At 43.7% G+C, this 21,764-nt stretch overlaps 1 protein-coding gene across 2 annotated transcripts in view; it reads left to right on the top strand.

The window, feature by feature from the left end:
- The first annotated feature begins 1,941 nt into the window (after window positions 1-1,941).
- LOC140478725 (WW domain-containing transcription regulator protein 1-like) overlaps window positions 1,942-21,764 on the top strand; it is a 171,999-nt gene continuing 152,176 nt past the window's right edge. The window contains exon 1 of one of the 2 annotated variants that reach the window (XM_072572029.1): window positions 1,942-2,437. In XM_072572029.1, coding sequence (XP_072428130.1) covers window positions 2,028-2,437 — 410 coding nt within the window. In that variant the 5' untranslated portion in view covers window positions 1,942-2,027. The remainder of the gene's footprint in view (window positions 2,438-21,764) is intronic. The other variant, XM_072572030.1, reaches the window with a different exon arrangement.

Here is a 21,764-nt window from a genome sequence, read left to right as displayed (position 1 = left end):
GGGGTAAAGGTGATAGGTCGGAGAGGGTGGTGGAGGGAGGGAAGGGACAGGCCTTCAGGACAGTGTTGAGCTGGAAGGTTGGAACTGGGATAAAGTGGGGGGAGGGAAAATGAGGAAACTGTTGAAGTCCACATTGATGACCTGGGGCTAGAGGGTTCCGAGGCAGAAGATGAGGCGTTCTTCCTTCAGGTGTCGGTGGTGAGGGAGTGGCAATGGAGGAGGGCCAGGACCTGCATGTCCTTGGCAGAGTGCTGTCTTTTGGTCTCCCCCACACCATGGAAAAGACCTTGGTAGACAACAGGAGTCTGGATGAACATACTAGACAGGCAGAAGGCTAGAAGTGCACAGTGAACCAGGCAGAGTAAGGAGGTGCAGAAGTCGACGTTTCGAGTGTAACTTCTCCATCTCCTGATGTTGCATGGCTTGCTGTGTTCTTCCAGCCTCCTGCTGGTCTATCTTGGATTCGAGCAGTTTGTTTGACTCTAACCTGGAAAAGACCTTGGCTATTCGCCCCATCCATGCCCCTCATGATTTTATAAACCTCTATCAGGTCACCCCTCAACCTCTGACGCTCCAGGGAAAGTAGTCCCAGCCTGTTCAGCCTCTCCCTATCCTCCAACCTGGGCAACATCCTTGTAAATCTTTTCTGAGCCCTTTTAAGTTTCACAACATCTTTCCTGCAGCAGCTGCAGTTAACAGTGGGTAGGAACTGGCATTGAGGGCGATTCTGGGGGTGGGGGGTGTGTGCCAGTGCTTTCAGATGCTTTGACAAAGTGACATCTTGACGGAGGCATCAGAACAAGATAACGGAAGGGAGAGAAGGCAGGAGAGGAATGGAAAGGGTCAGTCCCATCGGGGAAGACAGGGGGAGAAAGAGAGGAAAATTAAACTGGAGGCAACGAGTCAATAACTAAGGAGAGTGGAAAGCCAGACAGATAGAGTGACAAAAGAAAATAGAGTGGGGGAGGTAGGCGGGGATTAAAATTCCTCTATTCCATATATGGTAATAAAAGAAAGGCAAAGTCATTTCGTGTTCGATCGCTGTTCTTAAGGTCACACAACTCAAAAACAAAAGGAGAAGGGGGGGGGTGCGGGTATTGTGGTAACACACAGAGACACAGACCTCTGAGGGATATCTCCCTTTCCTTGGGGTGTCCCTTATCTGCCCCCCCCCCTCACATTCCTGCAGTGCTCTCGGAGCTGGACCCCCTTCAGTAGGGGCTGACATTCCGCCCCTTCCCACCACTTCACAAAACTTTTTTTTATCTTATAAAAAAAATCTTTTTTTCTCTCAGAAGAATAATGGATCATTGCGGTTTTTTTTTGCCAGCTTTGTTTCCTCACGTCAGCAAAAAAAAACCCAGCAAAGAGACACAATCAGAAACTTTCTCTGTACGGGCTGTGTCTAAAAGTAAACCCTCCCCTTGTGCTCTCTCCACACTCCTCCTCCTCCCCCCTCCCCAAATTACACATCCCCACCCCCTCAGCACAAAAAAACCCCAGCAATAATGAGGAGGGGGGGGGGGGGTGAGACTGTAAAAAGTTCCTTTGGTTGAATTTTTGTTTACATCTATTTCAGTGTGTGTTTTTGGGAGGAGAATGGGAGGGGGGGGTTGAGAGGTAGGGAGGAAGCCAGGAAATTGACAAAGACTTGTTTTCCATAGTAAGGTTTCGCTGTTCTGATTTGCTCAGGTCGAAAAGCAACGAGACTGAGAGCTCATGAATAATTAAAACCGCGAGCCTTGGAGCCTGTAGGGACGGCGCTGACCGAACGAACACTCCTTGGAAACTTGAGTTTCCTCAACTTTTTTCTCTCTCTCTGACTCGCCTGGAGTTTCCAGACGGCCGATCATGAAAGTCTTGATTATTTTCCACTCGCACTTTTGAAGACTGGACTGGGGGGGTGGGAGGGGGAACTTTTTCTTTGGGGGGGGGGGAAAAAAGTTTTAGAGAAAGTTTTCCAAACTTTGTATTTATTATTTTTTTTAAAAGAAAAGACACTTTATATCTATCTATATCATTCTGCAATGGATCAAAATCCTATTCCGCCACCGGGACAGACCATTGTCCGGGTTCTGGGAGATTCCGAGACCGATTTGGAGGCGTTATTTAACGCCGTGATGAACCCCAAACCAGGCGCTGTCCCGCACCAGGTGCCCATGAGGATGAGGAAACTGCCCGAGTCTTTCTTCAAGCAACCGGACTCCGGATCGCACTCGCGTCAGTCCAGCACCGACTCCAGCAGCAACTTGCCCCAGTTCCAGGTGCAGCACATCCGATCGCACTCATCCCCGGCCTCTCTGCCCGTCAGTGCTAACCCGAACTCGCAGCCGTACGCCCACCTCCGGCAGCAGTCCTTCGACAACATAGACGATGTGCCGCTGCCCCCTGGTTGGGAAATGGCCAAAACGCCGTCAGGCCAGAGATATTTCTTAAAGTGAGTACACCTTGTACATTTCCAGCTCCCATTTCAACCCACCCTGAACTTTGCCCTACTTTCCAGACGCGCTGAGCGATCAAAGCAGCAGCAAAGTCTCCCTTGTGCTTGCCCTGAATAACCTCAGAGGGATGGCATTAATTCTGCGGGAGGGTCACTCGTTAACTCTGCTTTCTCTCCACAGATGCTGCCAGACCTGCTGAGCTTTTCCGACAGTTTTTGTTTTTGTTGAGGGGGAGGCGGGACTAGATTTGGATTCGACACGATGGGCCAAATGGCCTCACGCTACACTGTAAATCTTGGTAATTTGATCGTTATAAATCTCTATGAATGAAGTGGAGGTGCCGGTGTTGGACTGGGGGGCACAAAGTAAAAAAAAATCACACATTTTCACTCAATGAATGAAAATATCCCGTCACTGACATCCCCCCAGCCCCCACCTCCAGTTAATTTTTTTATTATTTGTAATGACAATTATTTTTGACAAGGGTAGGCTTGAAAATAAAGTGAAAGTTTGTAACTTTTTCTTTTGGTTTGGTCAACAAGAACAGGCTTGTTTTGTTAAATGTAACCAATCTCCTTTGTTACGTACATAGTTTGGGCCATTTGCAAAGAAAAACTAAGTGACCTACAGGAAGAGCTATCCAACTGAAGATTTTGCAAAATCCTTGCTCTCTCAATAGTATTGAAGGAATGAGATTGACTAAAAGGGCTGTGATTGGCACAGTCCACAGAAGACTGAGCACAGTGACCGCGATTGGAGTGGTAAAATGGGCAGAAAACACTTGTACAGATTGTTGCTGTCCAGATGCCCAGTTTGTTCAAATGACATTCTGGGCTTGCCAAGGTGAAAAATGTTTGCTATTTCATAATGTGACTTGGAAATGGCACTTTGAGCGACCAGTGTTTTAAAGAGAAGCAAAAGCAGAATTCATGAAGAGTCACTGGAGTCAACATTGACGCTGTATTCACTCCACAGACATGGCCAGACCTGCTGGATTTCTCCAGCAGTCTCTGTTTTGGTTTCAGATCTCCAGCACCCACAGTTGTTTTGTTTTCTTTGATTGGGTCTCCTTTTAGGACGTAATTAAAAATCACACAACGCCAGGTTTATTTGGAAACACTAGCTGTTGGACTATAACCCGGAGTTGTGTGATTTTTAAATTTGTCCATCCCTGTCGAACACCGGCACCTCCACATCTCAGAACATAAGACATAGGAGTATAGGCAGGCCATTCAGCCCATCAACTTCACTCCACCATTCAACAAGACCATGGTTGTTTTTATAATTGTCAAGTTCACTTTCCTCCCTTCCTCCCGATAACCCTTGATTATCTTACTGGTTAAAAATTGCAGCCTTGAATATACTTAATGGCCCAATCTTGACATCCCTCTGTGGTTAAAAAAAATCCCCCAGATTCACTATCCTCTGAGAGAAGAAGTTCCTCGGGGCGGCACGGTGGCTCAGTGTTTAGCACTGCTACCTCACAGCGCCAGGGATCCCAGGTTCGATTCCAGCCTTGGGCGACAGTGTGCATGGAGTTTGTATATTCTCCCGGTGTCTGCATGGGCTTCCTCCAAGTGCTCCGGTTTCCTCCCACAGTCCAAAGATGGGCAGGTTAGGTGAATTGTCCATAGTTGTTAGGTGCATTAGTCAGAGGGCGGGTGGCTTACTCTTTGGAGGATTGGTGTGGACTTGTTGGGTGGAAGGGCCTGTTTCCACACTGTAGGGAATTTTAATCTAATCGCTGCCTTACATGTGTGACCTCTTATTCTGAGATGATGCCCTCTGGTCCTAGACTCTCCCAGAAAGGAGAAGCAACCTTCCTGCACTTAGCCTAAGAATCCTGTTTGTTTCAACGCAGTTGCATTTCATTCTTCTAAGTTCCAATGAGACCAGCCCCAACCTTCTCAACTTCTCCTTATACCCCATCCAAACCCAGGATCAGCTAAGTGCATGTATGGAATGAGCTGTCAGAGGGAGTGGTGGAGGCTGGTACAATTCAACATTTAAAAGACATTTGGATGGGTATATGAATAGGAAGGATTTGGAGGGATATGGGCCGCGTGCTGGCAGGTGGGACTAGATTGGATTGAGATATCTGGTCGGCATGAACGGGTTGGACTGAAGGGTCTGTTTCTGTACTGTAAATCCCTATGACTCTAAGTGAATCTTCTCTGGACTGCAGTATATCCAATGCTGATATATCTTTCCCTAGGTAAGGGGCCTGTAATTGTTCACACTATTTCAGTTATGATCTGACTAGTGCCTTGTATAGTTTTAGAATCATAGAATCATAGAATTCCTACAGTGTAGAAACAGGCCCTTCAGCCCAACAAGTCCACACCGACCCTTTGAAGAGTAACCCACCCAGACCCATTCCCCAATCCTATTATCTTATATTTACTCCTGACTTATGCACCTCACCTACACATTCCTGAAGACTATAGGCAATTTAGCATGGCCAATCCACCTAACCTGCACATCTTTGGATTGTGGGAGGAAACCGGAGCACCTGGAGGAAACCCACGCAGACACTGGGAGAATGTGCAAACTCCACACAGACAGTTAACTAGGGTGCAAAAGTGAAGTCAGAGAGAGTCTGCTTTATATACAGTGCACTGGACATTGTCTAAACTCCAATCTCTGAACATCCCTTCACACTAATTCCTGTGCCAACTTTAGCTCTCTGAATGTGACTCTGTACTTTGCGCTAGTTTGCTCTCTGGACTTGCTAACTATACACTAGCAACCTGATCCAACTCACTTTTTACGAGTTCCAACCAGCTGTTAGGGAGATTCATGTCCAGTCAGTTTCTGCAAAACTTGTTTTTATCTGCAGATTTTAAACTTGGCACTAGCTGGGAGAAGGATAATGTCTTAAGCCCCATGAATGCACGTCACACGACTTCCTCCCCATTCTGTTTGAGGATCCCTGTGTAGTTGCTGTCAGGATGTTTTTGCTGTATATTTGGGAGAGGGATATTGTCGAGCCCTTGTTGTTGACCTTGTTTATATGCTGATCCATCCTCCTTTTTGCATGCTGTTGACAGTCTTTTATTGGGTGCAAGATTTTTTTATTTTGTTCTGTTTGCTATTATTCATCAGGATTGGCAGAGAATGTGTACTTTTTGCCAAATTAATTGAGAAACATTTTAGAGGCAAGCAAGCCTTCAGCCAATGCAATCTCCACCCATCCCTCAGAAGCCTTACCAAGGGATAACCTATGTCCATTATCTGTAACACCATTTATCTTTTGTGCCATTACACCACATAAGTTACATAATATTACTGTCAAGGTTAAAATTTATAGCCTCCCACTCAGTGACTGCTGATACTGTCACTGCTGGTAGTTGGTACTTCTTTTAGCATTAACACAATATTTGCCATTTGACTGGATAGTCAATATTCTGAAGACTTAACTACACAGTATAGACAACAGCTAAATGTTTCTAGTTATTTGTTCACCAGCTTTACCAAAGAGAAATTGAGTATACTGTATCTCTACTGACCTCAAAGTGCTTTAAAAGTTCAGTGGACAACGAGGAGATAATGACCAGATCCTCTGTCCATGGGTATTGGTTGAAGAAATCATATTGACCATAATAGCCATCCTACTCTTATTGAGGCACAAAGTCATACAGCATGGAAACAGACCCTTTGGTCCAATCAGGTAAAAGTGAAGACTGCAGATGCTGGAAATCAGAGTCGAGATTAGAGTGGTGCTGGAAAAGCACAGCAGGTCAGGCAGCATCTGAGGAGCAGGAAAATTGACGTTTTGGGCAAAAGCCCTTCATCAGGAACGAAGGACTTTTGCCTGAAATGTCAATTTTTCTGCTCCTCGGATGTTGCCTGACCTGTAATGCAGATCCCTTCGGTCCAACCAGTCCATGCCAAACATAAACTCAAACTAAACTAGTCCCACCTGCCTGCTCCAGGCCCATATCCCTCCAAACATTTCCTATTCATGTATTTATTCAAATGTCTTTTAAACATTGTAATTGTACCCACATCCATCATTTCCTCAGGAGGTTCATTCCACAGGAGAACCACCCTCTGTGTAAAATATTTGCCCCTCTTTTTAAATCCCTCTCCTCTCACCTTAAAAATGCGCCCCCTTGTCTTGAAATCCCCCGTCCTAGGGAAAAGACAGCTACCATTAACCCTATCTATACCCCTCATGATTTTATAAACTTCGATAAAGTTGTCTCTCAACCTCATTTTAGGACTGTCTAGTTGTAACATCACAGACAGTGTGTAGCACACCCTCAATATTGCACTGGAGCATTAGCCCAGTGGCTAATTCTGCCCTCATGGCTCTAAACTGGGGTCTGAATCCCCGCTTTCTAAACAAATGTGAGTGCGATATTTGACAGGATTATGGATGTAAATCTTACTGTGTGGCTGAAGCATGTTTTGAAACATTAACAACTTATGTTTCTGTGGTATGCAGGTGAACTTAAAAAAAGAAGCTTGACCTGACATCTTAGGAAATAAATGCATTGATTTGTGTGGCCTTGTGTGATGCATTCAATAAATTTCTGAATTTTAAGTCAAGGTTGAAGAAAGAAACATGCTGGTGAATTTTTCCATCTTGCACCCGTCAGGACAGATGCAAGGATATCAAATTTCAAAGGGGTTAACAATGCCAGAAGCTGCGTGAATTGATGTCCTCTGTAGGCAAATGGGACTTTGTTTTGAATTCGTCAAAAATTATATGAAAATGCATTTTCCATGACAACACGATGACCAATCGGGATTTGACTTGCCAACCAATTAGTGTCCTATCCGCTCACAATATAAATTGCTACTCCCTTTGAAATTTGGCATTCTTGCACCTGTCCTAATGGAGTGCAAGATTAAAAACTTCAACAGCATGGTTTCTTTTTTCATGAATTCAAACTTCTTTACTACCTGCAATTGTTCTTGAATTTTGTGCAAAGTCTTTAGAATTAAGGCTGAGGGGTGACCTTACAGAGCTTTATAAAATCATGAGGGGATAAATAGACAAGGTCTTTTCCCTGGGGTGGGGGAGTCCAGAACTTGAGGGCATAGGTTTAGGGTGAGAGAGGAATAATTTAAATGAGACCTTTGGGGCAACTTTTTCACGCAGAGGGTGGTGCGTATATGGAATGAGCTGCCAGAGGAAGTGGTGGAGGCTGGTACAATTACAACATTTAAAAGACATCTGGATGGGTATATGAATAGGAAGGGTTTAGAGGGATATGGGCCAAGTGCTTGCAAATGGGACTAGATTAGGTTAGGATATCTGGTTGGCATGGATGAGTTGGACCGAAGGATATGTTTCATGCTGTACATCTCTATGATTTTATGACTCTAATTGTTTAATCTCATCTGAATTATAAGTATCATATGTTGGCCCCAATGTCATTGACTGTAGCTAGGGAGCAGGCTGGTGTGGGAGAGACAGATGAGCATTGATGGAACAGGCATGGGAACAGATTGCAATATTAGCTGCTGATCGACATTCGGTTGCCTTGCCTGAGAACAACTATGAGTGAAACGCAGACCAGAAGAGGGTTAAATATGGCTGTGATGTCCTTGATGTTGTAGGAACTTAGTGACCTCTCACAAATCGCTGGGGCTTTTATGCACCATTAGCAGCCTGTGCCATGGATTCACAGTTTAGAATTGAGGATGAGGGGGTGACCTTTATAGAGGTTTATAAAATCATGAGGGGATAAATAGTCAAAGTCTTTTCCCTGGGGTGGGTGAGTCCAGAAATAAGTGGAATAGGTTTAGGGTGAGATGGGAATAATTTAAAAGGGACTTAAGGGGTGCAGCAAATTCTGGCTTTTATCATGCCATGTGTTGCCTGGGACACTAGACTTGGGCTGGGAGGAGAGAGGAAAGATGCAACAGCGAGTTTGGAAAAAGACAACCCTTAAAAGGTAATCGGAGAATGACTTCAGATTTTTAAAAACCTCAGGGTTATTTTCTTGGCAGAATTTGCACATTTTTGTTTGTTTGTGGCTGAATCACAGCAGTTGATATTCAAGCACTGGACTACCAAGTTAAGACATGGACGTCCTGTCAAAGGTATGCACATCTGCTGTACAACTAAAGATGGGCAAACAAGCAAACAGTTGTTTTGAATTGTTGGAAGTGTAATGACTACAGTAAGTTTGGTTCTGGATGAAACCTCAAGGTGTAGGAAGTAAATTCTAAAATTCACTTAAGAGTGACTGTTGAATCAGGGATGTAGTTCATTTGCAGTTTTTGTTTCCAGTGCTCAAATAACAAAAGTTGTGAAGGGCCTTCAAAACAAAGCCTAAAGCTTAAAACTTAGAAAATTGCTGATGATACACAAAGCTAAGTGGGAATGTAAGCTGTGAGGAAACTGCAAAGAGATGGAGACAGTTAAGAGAGTCCTGATGATGGATCCTGCCCATAACTTTGACTCACCTGATGCTCTCTGACCTGCTGTGTGTTTTCCAGCTCCACACTTTATCGACTCTGACTTTCCAGCATCTGCAGTCCTCACTATTTCCAAGACAGTAAGCAACCAGGTGACACATGGCGTGTAATGCAGCAAAATGTTATCAACTTTAAAAGTTAGAAGAGAGAAGCAGCATTTTATAGAAAAGAATGTTGATATTCAGAGTCTAGGTGCATTCACTGAGAAACACAAGACAGTTGGCATGAAAGCCATCAGGAGCGCCTATGACGTATTGACCTCCAATACAAGGGAATAACCCGAATTTAAGAATAAGAAAGCCTGGCTACAGTCATGCAGGGCTTTAGTGATACCATACCTGGAATATAATGTGCAGTTCTTGGTCTCCATATTGAGACAAAGATACACTTATGTTGGATGGGGGAGTGGTACAATTAGCTAAGTGGCTAGATGGTTCATGTGCAAGTCAGATTGCAAACAACCAATTTCAATTCTGGTTGAGGTAGCCTTGAGTTAAGTCTCCTCATGGTAAATAAAAGCATAGCACCGTTACATGGTTATGTCACTAATCACCATGGACCTGCCTCTAGGGGGAGAATAAATATACTTGCATCGGAGGCAAAAGTTCACCACATTTGCTTCCTGGGGTGACAAGGTTGCCCAGTGATGAGAGACTGAGTAAATTGGGACCCTATTCTCTGCTTTTAGAAGAATGGGAGGAGATCTCATGAAACGTACCATATTCTGAAGGGGCTTAAGCTGACACGTGTGGGCAGGATCTCAGGATAAGGGTTGAATCATTGAGGTCTGAGATGAGGAGTAATTTCTTTGCCCAAAGGATTCTAAATCTTTGGAATTTTCTATCCCGGGGGCGGTTGGTGCTCTATGATTGAATACATTTGAGACTGAGATCGACAGAGATTTGGTCTCTCAGGGTGGGAGTTAGGAATTGAAACCGAAGATAGCTATAAGTGCATTGAATGGTGGATCAGGCAAAATGGGCTGTATGACATACTCCTGCTGCAACCTTTTATATTCTTGTGTGAATGTTTATCAGTTGCCTCTATGACTACTTCACAACTCATTCAATGCTCACATTGAGTTCATCTTTTCCCGCATGTAACAGATGCAAAATGTTTTATGCATTGATGGTTGTCATATAGTGCTGTTGTAAAAAGACAGCAGGCCCATTCATAATTTTGGTCCTCGTACGTCTCGCAGTTTTCTTGTTTTCAATTAATTCCACAACCCTAAAAAGGTGAAAGCAGCAACTTGCCTTGCTGACTCAACAGCCAAGACTTGTAACTAATCAAAATAATAACAACACACATTCTTATTGACTGCAAAGCAGCTTACCTCGAAATGTTAGGTGAACATGGGAACAAGAACAGAATATTTGGCCCTTTGAGCTTGTTACAATTTGAGATAGTTGCAAACGCAGCATGCCTGATGGTACTTGTATTATTGCTTTTGGAGATAACTGGACCCTTCTTTCGACTTCTAATGACTTTATGCCCAGGAGCAGTTCCTCTCCCCATCATTATAATACTAACGTCAGTACTCATGACAAAACAGATCAGTGCATGCACAACAGACGTGTTTCTGTCTTGGCCTTTCCTGCCTGCATCAACGAGGTTTTGGAGTTAATTTGGAAAGTTCGGAACGATAGCAGTTTCTATTCACTGGTGACATCAATTTAAGGGATACAGTTCAGTGATTCTTAACTTATTGCATAGCTCTTGCAACCCAGGCCACCAGAAATTAGGGATGCTAGGCTGCTCAAAATACATTTCCTTTTTGTATACACTTGTAGGGTGCCAGTCAGTTGCAATCTAGAGAGTAATTCAGCAAAGAATTCTTATGATATCTTGTACCATGACAACAGATTCCTCATATTGAATTAAAAAGCAAAATATAGCGGAGGATGGAAATCAGAAACAGGCACAAAGAATGCTGCAGAAACTCAGAACCTCTGAAAAAGAATCTTATGGAATCTGAAACTTTAACTCTTGTTTCTCTCTTCACAGATGCTGCCAGCCATGCTGAGTTCCTCCAGAATTTTCTCTGTTTGCCTCATATTAAGTTACTGCTTGAATTACTTGGCCAGCTATGTGTTTTCTTTCACAATATATAGTTCATGGACTATTTAAAAAAAAACAATTTCCAAAATAATTATTTTATCTTAGTACAGAAGAGGGACAAGGTTAACCAAAAACAATAATGAGATAATGGTGATTGTTTTCATGAAGGAATTATATTTAGATCTTTTGGGTAAAGGGATGAAAGGGAATGGGAAGAAAGTAGGAACAGGGGACTGAGTTGAATGAACTGCCATGATCATGTTGAATGGTGGAGCATTCTTGAAGGGCTGAATGGCCTATTCGTGCTCCTATTTCCTGTTACTAAGTGCATGAAAGCTTATTCTCATTAAAGTAATTGGACAGTATTTAAGAGGAGGAAGGGCACTTCCTTTTGGGGGGGTGATCAGGAGGGGGTAGAGGTCCCATCTGCCGAAAGCTGCCAACCTTTATTGGACTCTGCAATGGCAATGGAGAGTTGGTGCCGTTACTTCACTCACCCAGAAACAGGAGGGTGATCGAAGGAAGTGTATGGCGAGGGATGTCACATTGGGAGGTATGGCAAGGCTTGCTCTCAGCAGCCCTCCCCATTCCCTACCCCGTTTCTCAGGCAGGTACTAAATGAGCTTACCAGCCAGGCTTCCAGCAAGGGGACAGGCTCACACACTGCTGAGTGAATGCCAATGGCAATGGACTGACGTCCTTGCATGAGCATTCATTTCCAATTTCAGTGCCTCAGTTGCAGCAGGATGGCACAGTGGTTAGCACTGCTGTCTCACAGCGCTAGCGACCTGGGTTCAATTCCCACCTCAGGCGACTGACTGTGTGGAGTTTGCACATTCTCCCCATGTCTGCGTGGTTTTCCTCTGGGTGCTCTGGTTTCCTCCCACAGTCCAAAAATGTGCAGGTTAAGTGAATTGGCCATGCTAAATTGCCTGTAGGGTTAGGTGAAGGGATAAATGTAGGGGAATGGGTCTGTGTGGGTTGCGCTTTGGCGGGTCAGTGTGGACTTGTTGGGCTGAAGGGCCTAGTTTCCACACTGTAAGTAATCTAAGTAATCAAATAGTCCTTTCCATTCATAGACTTGACTGGGGCAGTGGTTTGAAGGTAGCAGGGTTTCCACCTTCCTGCCTGATTAAATGTACACTTCCTCCCCACTATCACCAAAAGCAGTGTTCAGTTTCACCAAGGGGCGTTAACAAATCTCGAATTCAACGCTCTTCCAACCTGTTGTCAATGTCCTGATGAAACTCACCTGAGTCAGAAAAGCAAGGTCCCCACAAGACTTAGTCTCTCAGCAACAAATGCTGATATCTTGATTATTTTTGATGTGATGACTCAATTTAGCAAGACATAGAGACTTGGCACCCATACTACAATTACATAGTGAATCAGCAGAGATTCTCTAATAGTCTGAGTCACCATAATCACCCATATGACTTCACAAAGCAATGGTCTTAAACACTTGTGAAACAGATTCAGGCCTGGCACTTGCTTCCTGTGTATAAAACCAGAAGGCTTTATCAATTTAAACTGAAAAATGTGTTGCTGGAAAAGCACAGCAGGTCAGGCAGCATCCAAGGAGCAGGATGCTGCCTGACCTGCTGTGCTTTTCCAGCAACACACTCTTGACTCTGATCCCCAGCATCTGCGGTCCTCACTTTCTCCTACTTTATCAATTTAAAGGCAACTTTGTTTAATGTTGGTCTCTGAAACTGCCCCCTCATTTCTTGCTCTCTTTAGCAACAACTCTGTGTGTAGCTTGCAGATTTCTCTGCCACTAAAATTTGATACTTCTACTGCTCTTTCATATTTCCCACCAAACAATACAAAACATAAGAATTAACATCCCCAATCCTAGTTCTTCATAATTCTGTAGTTTCTTTATCTTGTCTCTTATTCTTCCTTTCTGTGAGATTTATCACCCTGTACCATGACCTTCATTTCCCCTAAGCTTCCAATTTTCCTCCCTGATCCCCATTATCATTGTAAATCATTTGTTTTCCTGTTTCCACCCCCCCCTCAAAACCATCTCCTCCCTTCAAATCATCTACCCTTGACTTCTCTGTCCCTTCAAACTGCTACTCCATCTTCAAGCTTACATTCTTGAATGTCACGTTGGATCTAAAACATAAGAACAAGGAACAAGAGCAGGCCACTCAGCCCTTCAACCCTGCTACCCCATTCAATAACATCATGTTTGATCTGATTTCAACCTCAATTCTACATTCCTGCACATTTCAATAAAGTTTGATCATCAAAAATCTATCTACCTCTGCCATGAAAAATATTTAAAGAGTCTGCATCCACTGCCTTTTGAGGAAGGAAATTCCAAAGATATGCAACTGACTGCAAGAAAACAATGTTTCCTCATCTTTGTCTTAAATGGACACCACACAAGAATAAATATTCTTTCCACATCCACTTGGTCAAGATCTCTCAGGATTTTATATATTTCAGTTAAGTCACCTCTGAATCTTCTAACTTCCAGAGGTTATAGACTGAGCTTGTCCAGCCTTTCCTCATAAGGCAATCCACTTTAATTCCAGGTGCTAGTCTTGTAAACCTTCTCCAGACTGATTCCAATGCATTAACGTTTTTCTGTAAGTACAGTGACCAATGCTGTACACAGTACCCCAGATGTGCTCTCACCAATGCCCTGTGTAACTGAACCATCTTCTCCCAACTCTTGCATTCAATTCCCCTCATAATAAAACATGACATTTTATTCCTGACGCCTTGCTGTACCTGGATACTAACCTTCTGTGATTAATGCACCAATTTCACATTTGCCCACATTGTACCCCATTTGTCAGACCTTTGCCCACTTACCTAAGCTATCTGTATTCCTTTGCCTGCTCCTTATGTCCTCTTCACAGTTCGCTTTCCTACCTATCTTTGTGACATCAACAGATTTACCGACCACATCTTGATCCCTTCATCAAAATCATTTCTATAAATTGTAAATGGTGGAGGCGCTGGTGGCCCTGTGCACACCACTCGTGACATCCTGCCAGCCTGAAAAAGACCCATTTATTCCTATGCTCTACTTCAGTTAACCGGCCAATCTTCTATCCATGCCAATCTGTTAAAAAATGCACACATTTCCTGCAATGATTTTCAAGTTTGCATACCCTGGAAAGGCTCGTTCTCTCTTTCTCTTCCTTGACTTGTCTGCAACCTTTATTATGATGTAGGGGTGGCACAGTTGCTCAGTGGTTAGCACTGCTGCCTCACAGCGCCAGGGACCCGGGTTTGATTCCAGCCTTGGGCGACTGTTTGTGTGGAGTTTGCATGTTCTCCTCTTGTCTGTGTGGGTTTCCTCCAGGTACTCCGGTTTCCTCCCACAATCCAAAGATGTGAAGGTCAGGTGAATTGGCCACGCTGAATTGCCCATAGCGTTAGGTGCATTAGTCAGGGGTAAATATAGGGTTGGGGAATGTGTCTGGGTGGGTTACTGGGAGGGTCAGTGTGGACTTGTTGGGCCGAAGGGCCAGTTTCCAGACTGTAGGTAATCTATTCTTGACTATATCTTCCTTGTACAATCTTTGCTGCATTGTTCAGCTCTAACTTTATGAAACAAATTTCACCAAATAAATCTAGGTTCCCTTCCTACAAACCTTTGGGGGACCCCAAAAACTTTACTAATGGTCTCCTCCTTTTCCACTGCCGTATTTTGCCTTGTGGCAGGGTCACCATGAGAAATATGATGGAACTTTACTGTTTTCCGAAGGTAGGTTGGCAGGCAGGGGCATTGTCAGTAGCACGATGCTATCTCGAGTATCCATGTGCTCTTGGGTATTTTGTCTAGAGTAGAGGATGTGTCAGATGGCTCACCTATTCATATACCAGTTCAGGCCCTTAAGTGTACAATAAATGGCCACTTGAGTGCCTCTGCCCACTGATGCTGCGACTTTTCCAGGGCCACGCTAGGTCTGCAGCCTGCTCAGAGACAGCTACCAACCTGGTGGAGGGGCTGTGGGAGTCAGGGGAAGATCCAAAGTGTGTCCTTTCCCCAGTAGATCCAACCCCCCACCCCCGTACCCAGCACTTGTTAACCTGTCACCTCACACCCTCTCGAGGCCTCTTCGCCTTGGCCCAGCAACACTCTGGACTCACCTCACAATTGAGTTCCTTGAATGTTTTTCTTGGAGACTGTCGCAGTCCCAGTCATGGCCATCACTGGCGCCGTTGAGACAAGATTTCTTATCCAGCAGCTCTGAGGTGCAACGTCCCCTTTGAACCTCAAGCCAGCAAAAGGTTTGACAGCTGTGAAAACTACGATGGTTCTTGCTGAGCGAGCTGGCCAAGGAGCATGAGAGTCTGAACCCTTCCCCCACCATCCATTATGATGGGGAGGGAGGACACGTGTAAAGACCTCAAACTTAGCATAAGATTCTCCCCACCGAGTCAACATGCAACATATACTGATTGTACTCACTTCATTTGCTCTGCTGTCAGAATGTCTGATTCCAGACATGCATAGGAACATAGCTAATCAACCTCTTGAACCTGCTTCACCATCCAATCAGGTCAAACCAAACTGCATCTTGACTCCATTTACTTGACTTGAATGAAAATACCTTCATTATACAATTTCTGAACAAAACTCTCAGTTTTGAAATTTGATTGGCCACAATTGTCTCTACATAAATATTGGGAAAGGCACAGTCAATGGCTTCATGCTCTCTGCAACATGTCCATCCAATCACTTTGCCCACCATCGAAAGTTGCCGAAAACTGTTTGTGACTTTGGTGCCTTACTTAATCCCAGCATCTGAATCTAAATCAAAAAGGCAGCCAATTTCCACTAGTATGACATTGCCTTCCTCTGTGATCTTGGGCACGTATTTAACAAGAACCTTGTTTATAGGATTGAGCCAAAATAAGGGATGGGTACTAGATTTATTACAGGCATGCTGTGTGGGTTCACTGTTTGACTTTGACAGATATGAGGGTCATCTTTTGGTTATTGGTGTTCATTCTAATCCCCACCCATCTCAGGTATGCTTGTATAGCAGTCTGTCACTGGGTAATCTGTCAATATCTGTCTCGTCACCCTGTTTTAAAAAGGAATTGTGAAGATTAGTCCAAAATTATCAGGGCTATTTTTATCGCATGGCCCTGCATTCTGAATAACTTTATATTTATAGAAAGACTTCCAATCTGCTTGCCAATCAGGTGTGACCCTGTAGACATTAATTCGTTGGAAAGTGTTTATGGAAAAGGATCAGACAGTATAAGATAGAAAATGTGCTGTCCAAATTTGATCTGTTTTCAGATGCTTTGATAGCATTTATACACCATTGAACTATTAAGACTGTAATTCATCGACCAATTTCAGTTTTAAGAAGTGTCCACATTCTTCAAATACTAATTTCCAGCAGAATCTTGTCAGAATTGTGTGTAGCTAGTCTCATTGTGTGTAGCTAGTCTCATTTAGCCCATCCCAACCCTCTGTAGGGCATCCCACCTCGACCTAGCCCCCCCACATCCCATGGCTAATCCACCAGGCCTGCACTCTTTTGGGCAATTTAGCATAGCCAATCCACCTAACCCTCACATCTTTAGACTGTGGGAGAAAACCCACTCAGAAACAGAGAGAGAAAGTGCAAATTCCACACAGTCACCCAAGGATGGAATTGAACCCAGGTCCCTAGTGCTATGAGGTAGCAGTGCTAATCACTGAGCCACCATGCCGTCCAGATTTTCTAGCCTTCTCTGCAGGTTTTTATAGTACAAGATGAGCTGGAGGGGACAATAGATGTAAAGATTATAAATATAGGGTCAGTTGGGTAACAGTTACGTGAACAATGGTTATGCAAATGTATTTTATTTATTTCTTGAATTTGATTTATTGGTCCTTCTTGGAGGAGTTGGAAGTAGTTGGGTAAATTATCTTGTAAGGAATTATTGATAACACATTACAATTATTGCATTCCCTTAAAAGATTTCAAGTTAAAATTTCACATCTCTTAATGACCAAGGTTCACGTTGATCACTTACATGAGGCAGTGAGTATCTCCAGCTGCTATATGTTTTGACCATGTAAGGGCATTAACAGTGGAGTGTTTGTGGTTTTGCCAACCGAGGTAATTCATCCACATGATGGCTAGGCCTCACAATGAAAGACAAAGTGCTACAAACAGCTAATTAGTCACTGGCGACAGTGAGAAAATGTGATTCCAAAGAAATGACTCCTAAAGTTGTTGATTTGCACTCCAACCCGTGTGTCACTTGGATGCTGCTAAATCTACGTGCGTACTGCAATTGTATGATTGTATAGGACCTGAAGATGCAACTGAATTACAACCCCCTCAAAGATTACCTAAGAAATGTTAGAGAAATGTTTAAAAAATGATGCACACTCAAATTAGATAATTCAATTTCCACTCTTCCTGGTTTCCATGGTTTTTCTCATTACGTAATTTTTAAGGCAGGATTGTAGATTTGCCAAGTTTAAGTGCATTTAAGTCGTCATTGGGCAGGCATATAGACGTATATGAAATAGGGTAGGTGGGATGGGCTTCAGATTAGTATGACAGGGCGGCGCAGCATCGAGGGCCGAAAGGTCTGTACTGTGCTGTAATGTTCTATGTTCTATGTTAGAGGGCTGCCTTGCATCTGACAAGGTTATTGTTTGAATAATCAATATTCAGCAAGAACATTGCCTGGTATGAGACATAGCCACACACACACAAACCAGGAAGGTGTCTAAGATTTGACGCCTGGCTATAATGAATGGGCTAATATCAGTCAGATAGTCATAATGTTAACTTGGTTTTTGGTGTTTGGACCAATGAAGTGAATGTGATTACTGTCAGATGACCATTACCAGGAGCATAACGAGATGTATTTGGACACAATTGCAATGGGCATAGTTGTGCAATAGTATTTACATTTAAGGCTTACCTGTTCAGAAAGTTCATCCTGGTGAAAGGGCCAGTGGTTTTTCAACTGAAGTATGGGTTGACGCTAAGTGATGGAGTTAACACAGGCTTTTTTAAATCTCTATTTGTGAGTGTATCCTTTGAAAGCCTCCTCTTTTCTGGCTTTAAGGCTCTGTCGTAAAAATTAACTGCAGCTCTTCTCAAGAAGTTGCCACGGTTTGAGACTTTGAGCTACACGAAAGGCTGAATAGGTTGGGGCTGTTTTCCCTGGAGCTTTGGAGGTTGAGGGTGACCTTATTGAGGTTTATAAAATCATGCGGGGCATGGATAGGGTAAATAGACAAGGTCTTTTCCCTGGAGTGAGGGAGTCCAGAACTCGAGGGCATTGGTTTAGGGTGATAGGGGAAAGATATAAAAGGGACCTAAGGGGCAACTTTTTCATGCAGAGGGTGATACGTGTATGGAATGAACTGTCAGAGGAAGTGGTGGAGGCTGGTACAATTACAACATTTTAAAAGGCATTTGGATGGGTACATGAATAGGAAGGACCAAGTACTGGCAAATGGGACGAGATTGGGTTGGTATATCTGGTTGGCATAGATAAGTTGGACCGAAGGGTCTGTTTCCATGCTGTACATCTCTGTGACTCTAAGAAGAAGAAGACTGCTGAAGAAGAGTCCAGTTGGGCTTGAAAGATTAACTTTGTTTCTTTCTCCACAGATGCTGCCAAACCTGCTGAGTTTCTCAGGCACTTTCTGTTTTTTGTTCCAATTTAGCTTTGGCATTTTTGAGATCCGTAAAGTTTATCTTAAAATACATTGGTAGTAAATTGCCAACTCATGAATGCTGGGTAACATGTGACATATGCATGTCATACTGGTGCAGCTGAGGAGTCCTTTCTGATTTATGGAGGTACATTTGAGTGACAATCAGATTAACCGTGTATCCACATTGAGCTGTACCTCATTTGGGAATGTTGTTCGGCAAGCCTGTCCTGGAATCTCCACAAGAATTAAAGATTTATCTCGTCACATCGTTTCTACTGTTGTTTGAGCATGTTTGTTTTATAATTATATATATGGTTGTGTGAAAAGGGGAGAGGAAATAATTTGAGAGATAAATGGTGGAGGATAGAAGATTGTGTGGTGGCAGCCCGAGGATTGTGTAGTGGGAAATGGTAGTGTACTGGGAATGGCGTAATCCACGGTCCCAGGTTAATGCTTTGGGGACATGACTTCCAATGGAAGCTTGAGCAATTTAATAAGTCAGGAATTGAAAGGCTAGTCACGGACCTGAAGCTACTCCTGGATTTTAGAAAACACCCGTGTGGTTTGTTAATGCCCACAAAAAGTCTGACAAATCCAACTTGGCCAATTACATCGCCAACAATCTACTCTTGATCATTGGTAAAATGATGGAAGGGGTCATTGACAGCACTGTCATTTGGCACACACAGTGGAATACCCTGCTTTCTGATGCTGTCAGGGCACTCAGCTTCTGACTTCAGTACATCCTTATTTCAAATATGGATAAAAGAACTGACTTCCAGAGGTGTGGTGAGAGTGGCTGTTCTTGACATCAAGGCAAAATTTGACTGATTATGGCATCAAAGACCCAGAGCAAAAGTACGGTCAATGGGAATCGGAAAGGTCTCTGCTGATTAGTCATACTTGGCACAAAGGAAGATGTTTGTGGTTGTCGGAGGTCAGTCATCTTAGTTCAAAGACGTTCCTCAGGATAATGTCCCAGGCTCAGTCATCTGTTTCATCAGCTGCTTCATTAATCCCATCCCTTCATTATAAGGTCAGAAGGGGGTATGTTCGCCAGTGATTGTGCAATGTACAGCATCTTTTGTGATTTCTCAGATGCTGAAGCAGTCCATATCATGTGTTGCAAAACCTAGACAACATTCACCTTGGACAGATCTGTGTGTAGTGACATTTGTGGCCACACAAATTCCAGCCAACAACCAAGAGAAAATCAATACCCCTTGATATTCAATGGCATTACCATTGTTGAATCCCTCATTATCAACATCCTGGGTGTTACGAGTGACAGAAATTAAACCTTCCATATAAATATGGAGCAAGAGTGGGATGCAGGTTAGGAATTCTCCAGTGAGTAACTAACCGCCCCACTCCCCAGAGCTTGTTCACCATCCCCAAGGCACAAGCCAGAGTGTGATAGAATAATCAGCACTTGCTGGATGGATGCAGCTGCAAGAACACTCAAAAAACTTGACACCATCCAAGAAAAAGTATTCCAGTTGTAAGTTTCTCGCTGAGCTGGAAGGCTTGTTTTCAGATGTTTTGTCACCATGCTAGGTAACATCATCAGTGAGCCTCCGGTGAAGTGCTGGTGTTCCGTCCCTCTTGCTATGTATCTGTCTTGATCTGTTAAGGTGGATGATATAATTTCCGGTTCTTTTTCTCAGAGGTTGGTAAATAGGCTCCAACTTTGTGTTTATTGATGAAATTCCGGTTTTGTTAATAAATGCATCGATTTGGACCCCATTTACCATCCTCTGAGAAAAAGAACCAGAAATGATATCACTCACCGTAACAGACCAAGACACATAAATAGTAAGTGTGGCAGAACACCAGCACTTCACTGGAGGCTCACTGATGATGTTACCCAGCATGGTGATGAAACGTCTGAAAACAAACCTTCCAGCTCAGCGAGCAAACTTACAGCCTGAACATCAACCTGAGCTACAAATCTTCTCAAAAAAAGCAAAAACTAGTCCACTTGATTAATACCTTATCCAATAGTCATAGAGTCATAGAGATGTACAGCATGGAAACAGACCCTTAAGTCCAATCCGTCCATGCCGACCAGATATCCCAACCCAATCTAGTCCCACCTGCCAGCACCCGGCCCATATCCCTCCAAACCCTTCCTATTCATAATAGTGTTGACATTCACTCTGTTTACGATCATTAATGTATACCATCAACAAGATGCACTACAGCAACTCACCAAGGCCTCTTCGACAGCACCTTCCAAACTTTCAAGCTCTAACTCCTAGAAGGACAAGGGTAACAGCTGCATGGGAACACCAACCCCTTCAAGTTTACCATCAAGCAGTACACTATCCTGATTTGAAAGGTATCATGATTCCTGCCAACTGTGTCAAAATCCTGGAACTCTCTTTTTCAGTCACTTGATGGGTTTCTCCACACCCCGTGTACTACAGTCTGTTCTGGTATAACATGATAGCTCTGTTCCTGTGCGACCCCACATTATAAGAAAATTGCATAATAGCAGCACCGTTTAAATCAATGGGACACCCCGGAATTGTGTTATAGCCAATACAAGTGAGGAAAGTTCATGTTCTACAAATAATGGTCTCAATTCTTCAATCGTTTTATTGCCAATTTGTGTTGAAGAAACACGCATTATAGCAGAACAGACTACACAATGATTGAGGGAGCCTCACCGACATTTTCTCAAGGGCTGTTAGGGATGGGTGATAAGTGCTAGCTCATGGATAAATATAAGAGAAATTTCTCTTTCAGGTTTGACATACATATAGCTCCAGACCCAAAGCACTAAAATTTGGCTCTTCTGAACTCAGTTAGGGGTGGCACGGTGACTTAGTGGTTAGCACTGCTGCCTCACAGGGCCAGGGACCCGGGTTCAGTTCCAGCCTCGGGCAACTGTCTGTGTGGAGTTTGCACATTCTCCCCGTGTCTGCGTGGGTTTCCTCCGGGTGCTCCGGATTCCTCCCACATTTCAAAGATGTGCAGGTCAGGTGAATTGGCCATGCTAAATTGCCCATAGTGTTAGGTGCAGGGGTAAATGTAGGGAAATGGGTCTGGGTGGGTTGCTGTTCGGAGGGTCAGTGCGGACATGTTGAGCCGAAGGGCCTGTTTCCACACTGTAGGAATCTAATCTCATCTAATAGGAATTGGAGATGAGCACAAATGCTGGACTTGCC

Source organism: Chiloscyllium punctatum, chromosome 6 (genome assembly GCF_047496795.1).
Source record: "Chiloscyllium punctatum isolate Juve2018m chromosome 6, sChiPun1.3, whole genome shotgun sequence".
Lineage (NCBI taxonomy): Eukaryota > Metazoa > Chordata > Chondrichthyes > Orectolobiformes > Hemiscylliidae > Chiloscyllium > Chiloscyllium punctatum.
The sequence above is the reverse complement of the archived record's forward strand: the minus strand, read 5'-3'. Positions and strand labels throughout refer to the sequence as shown.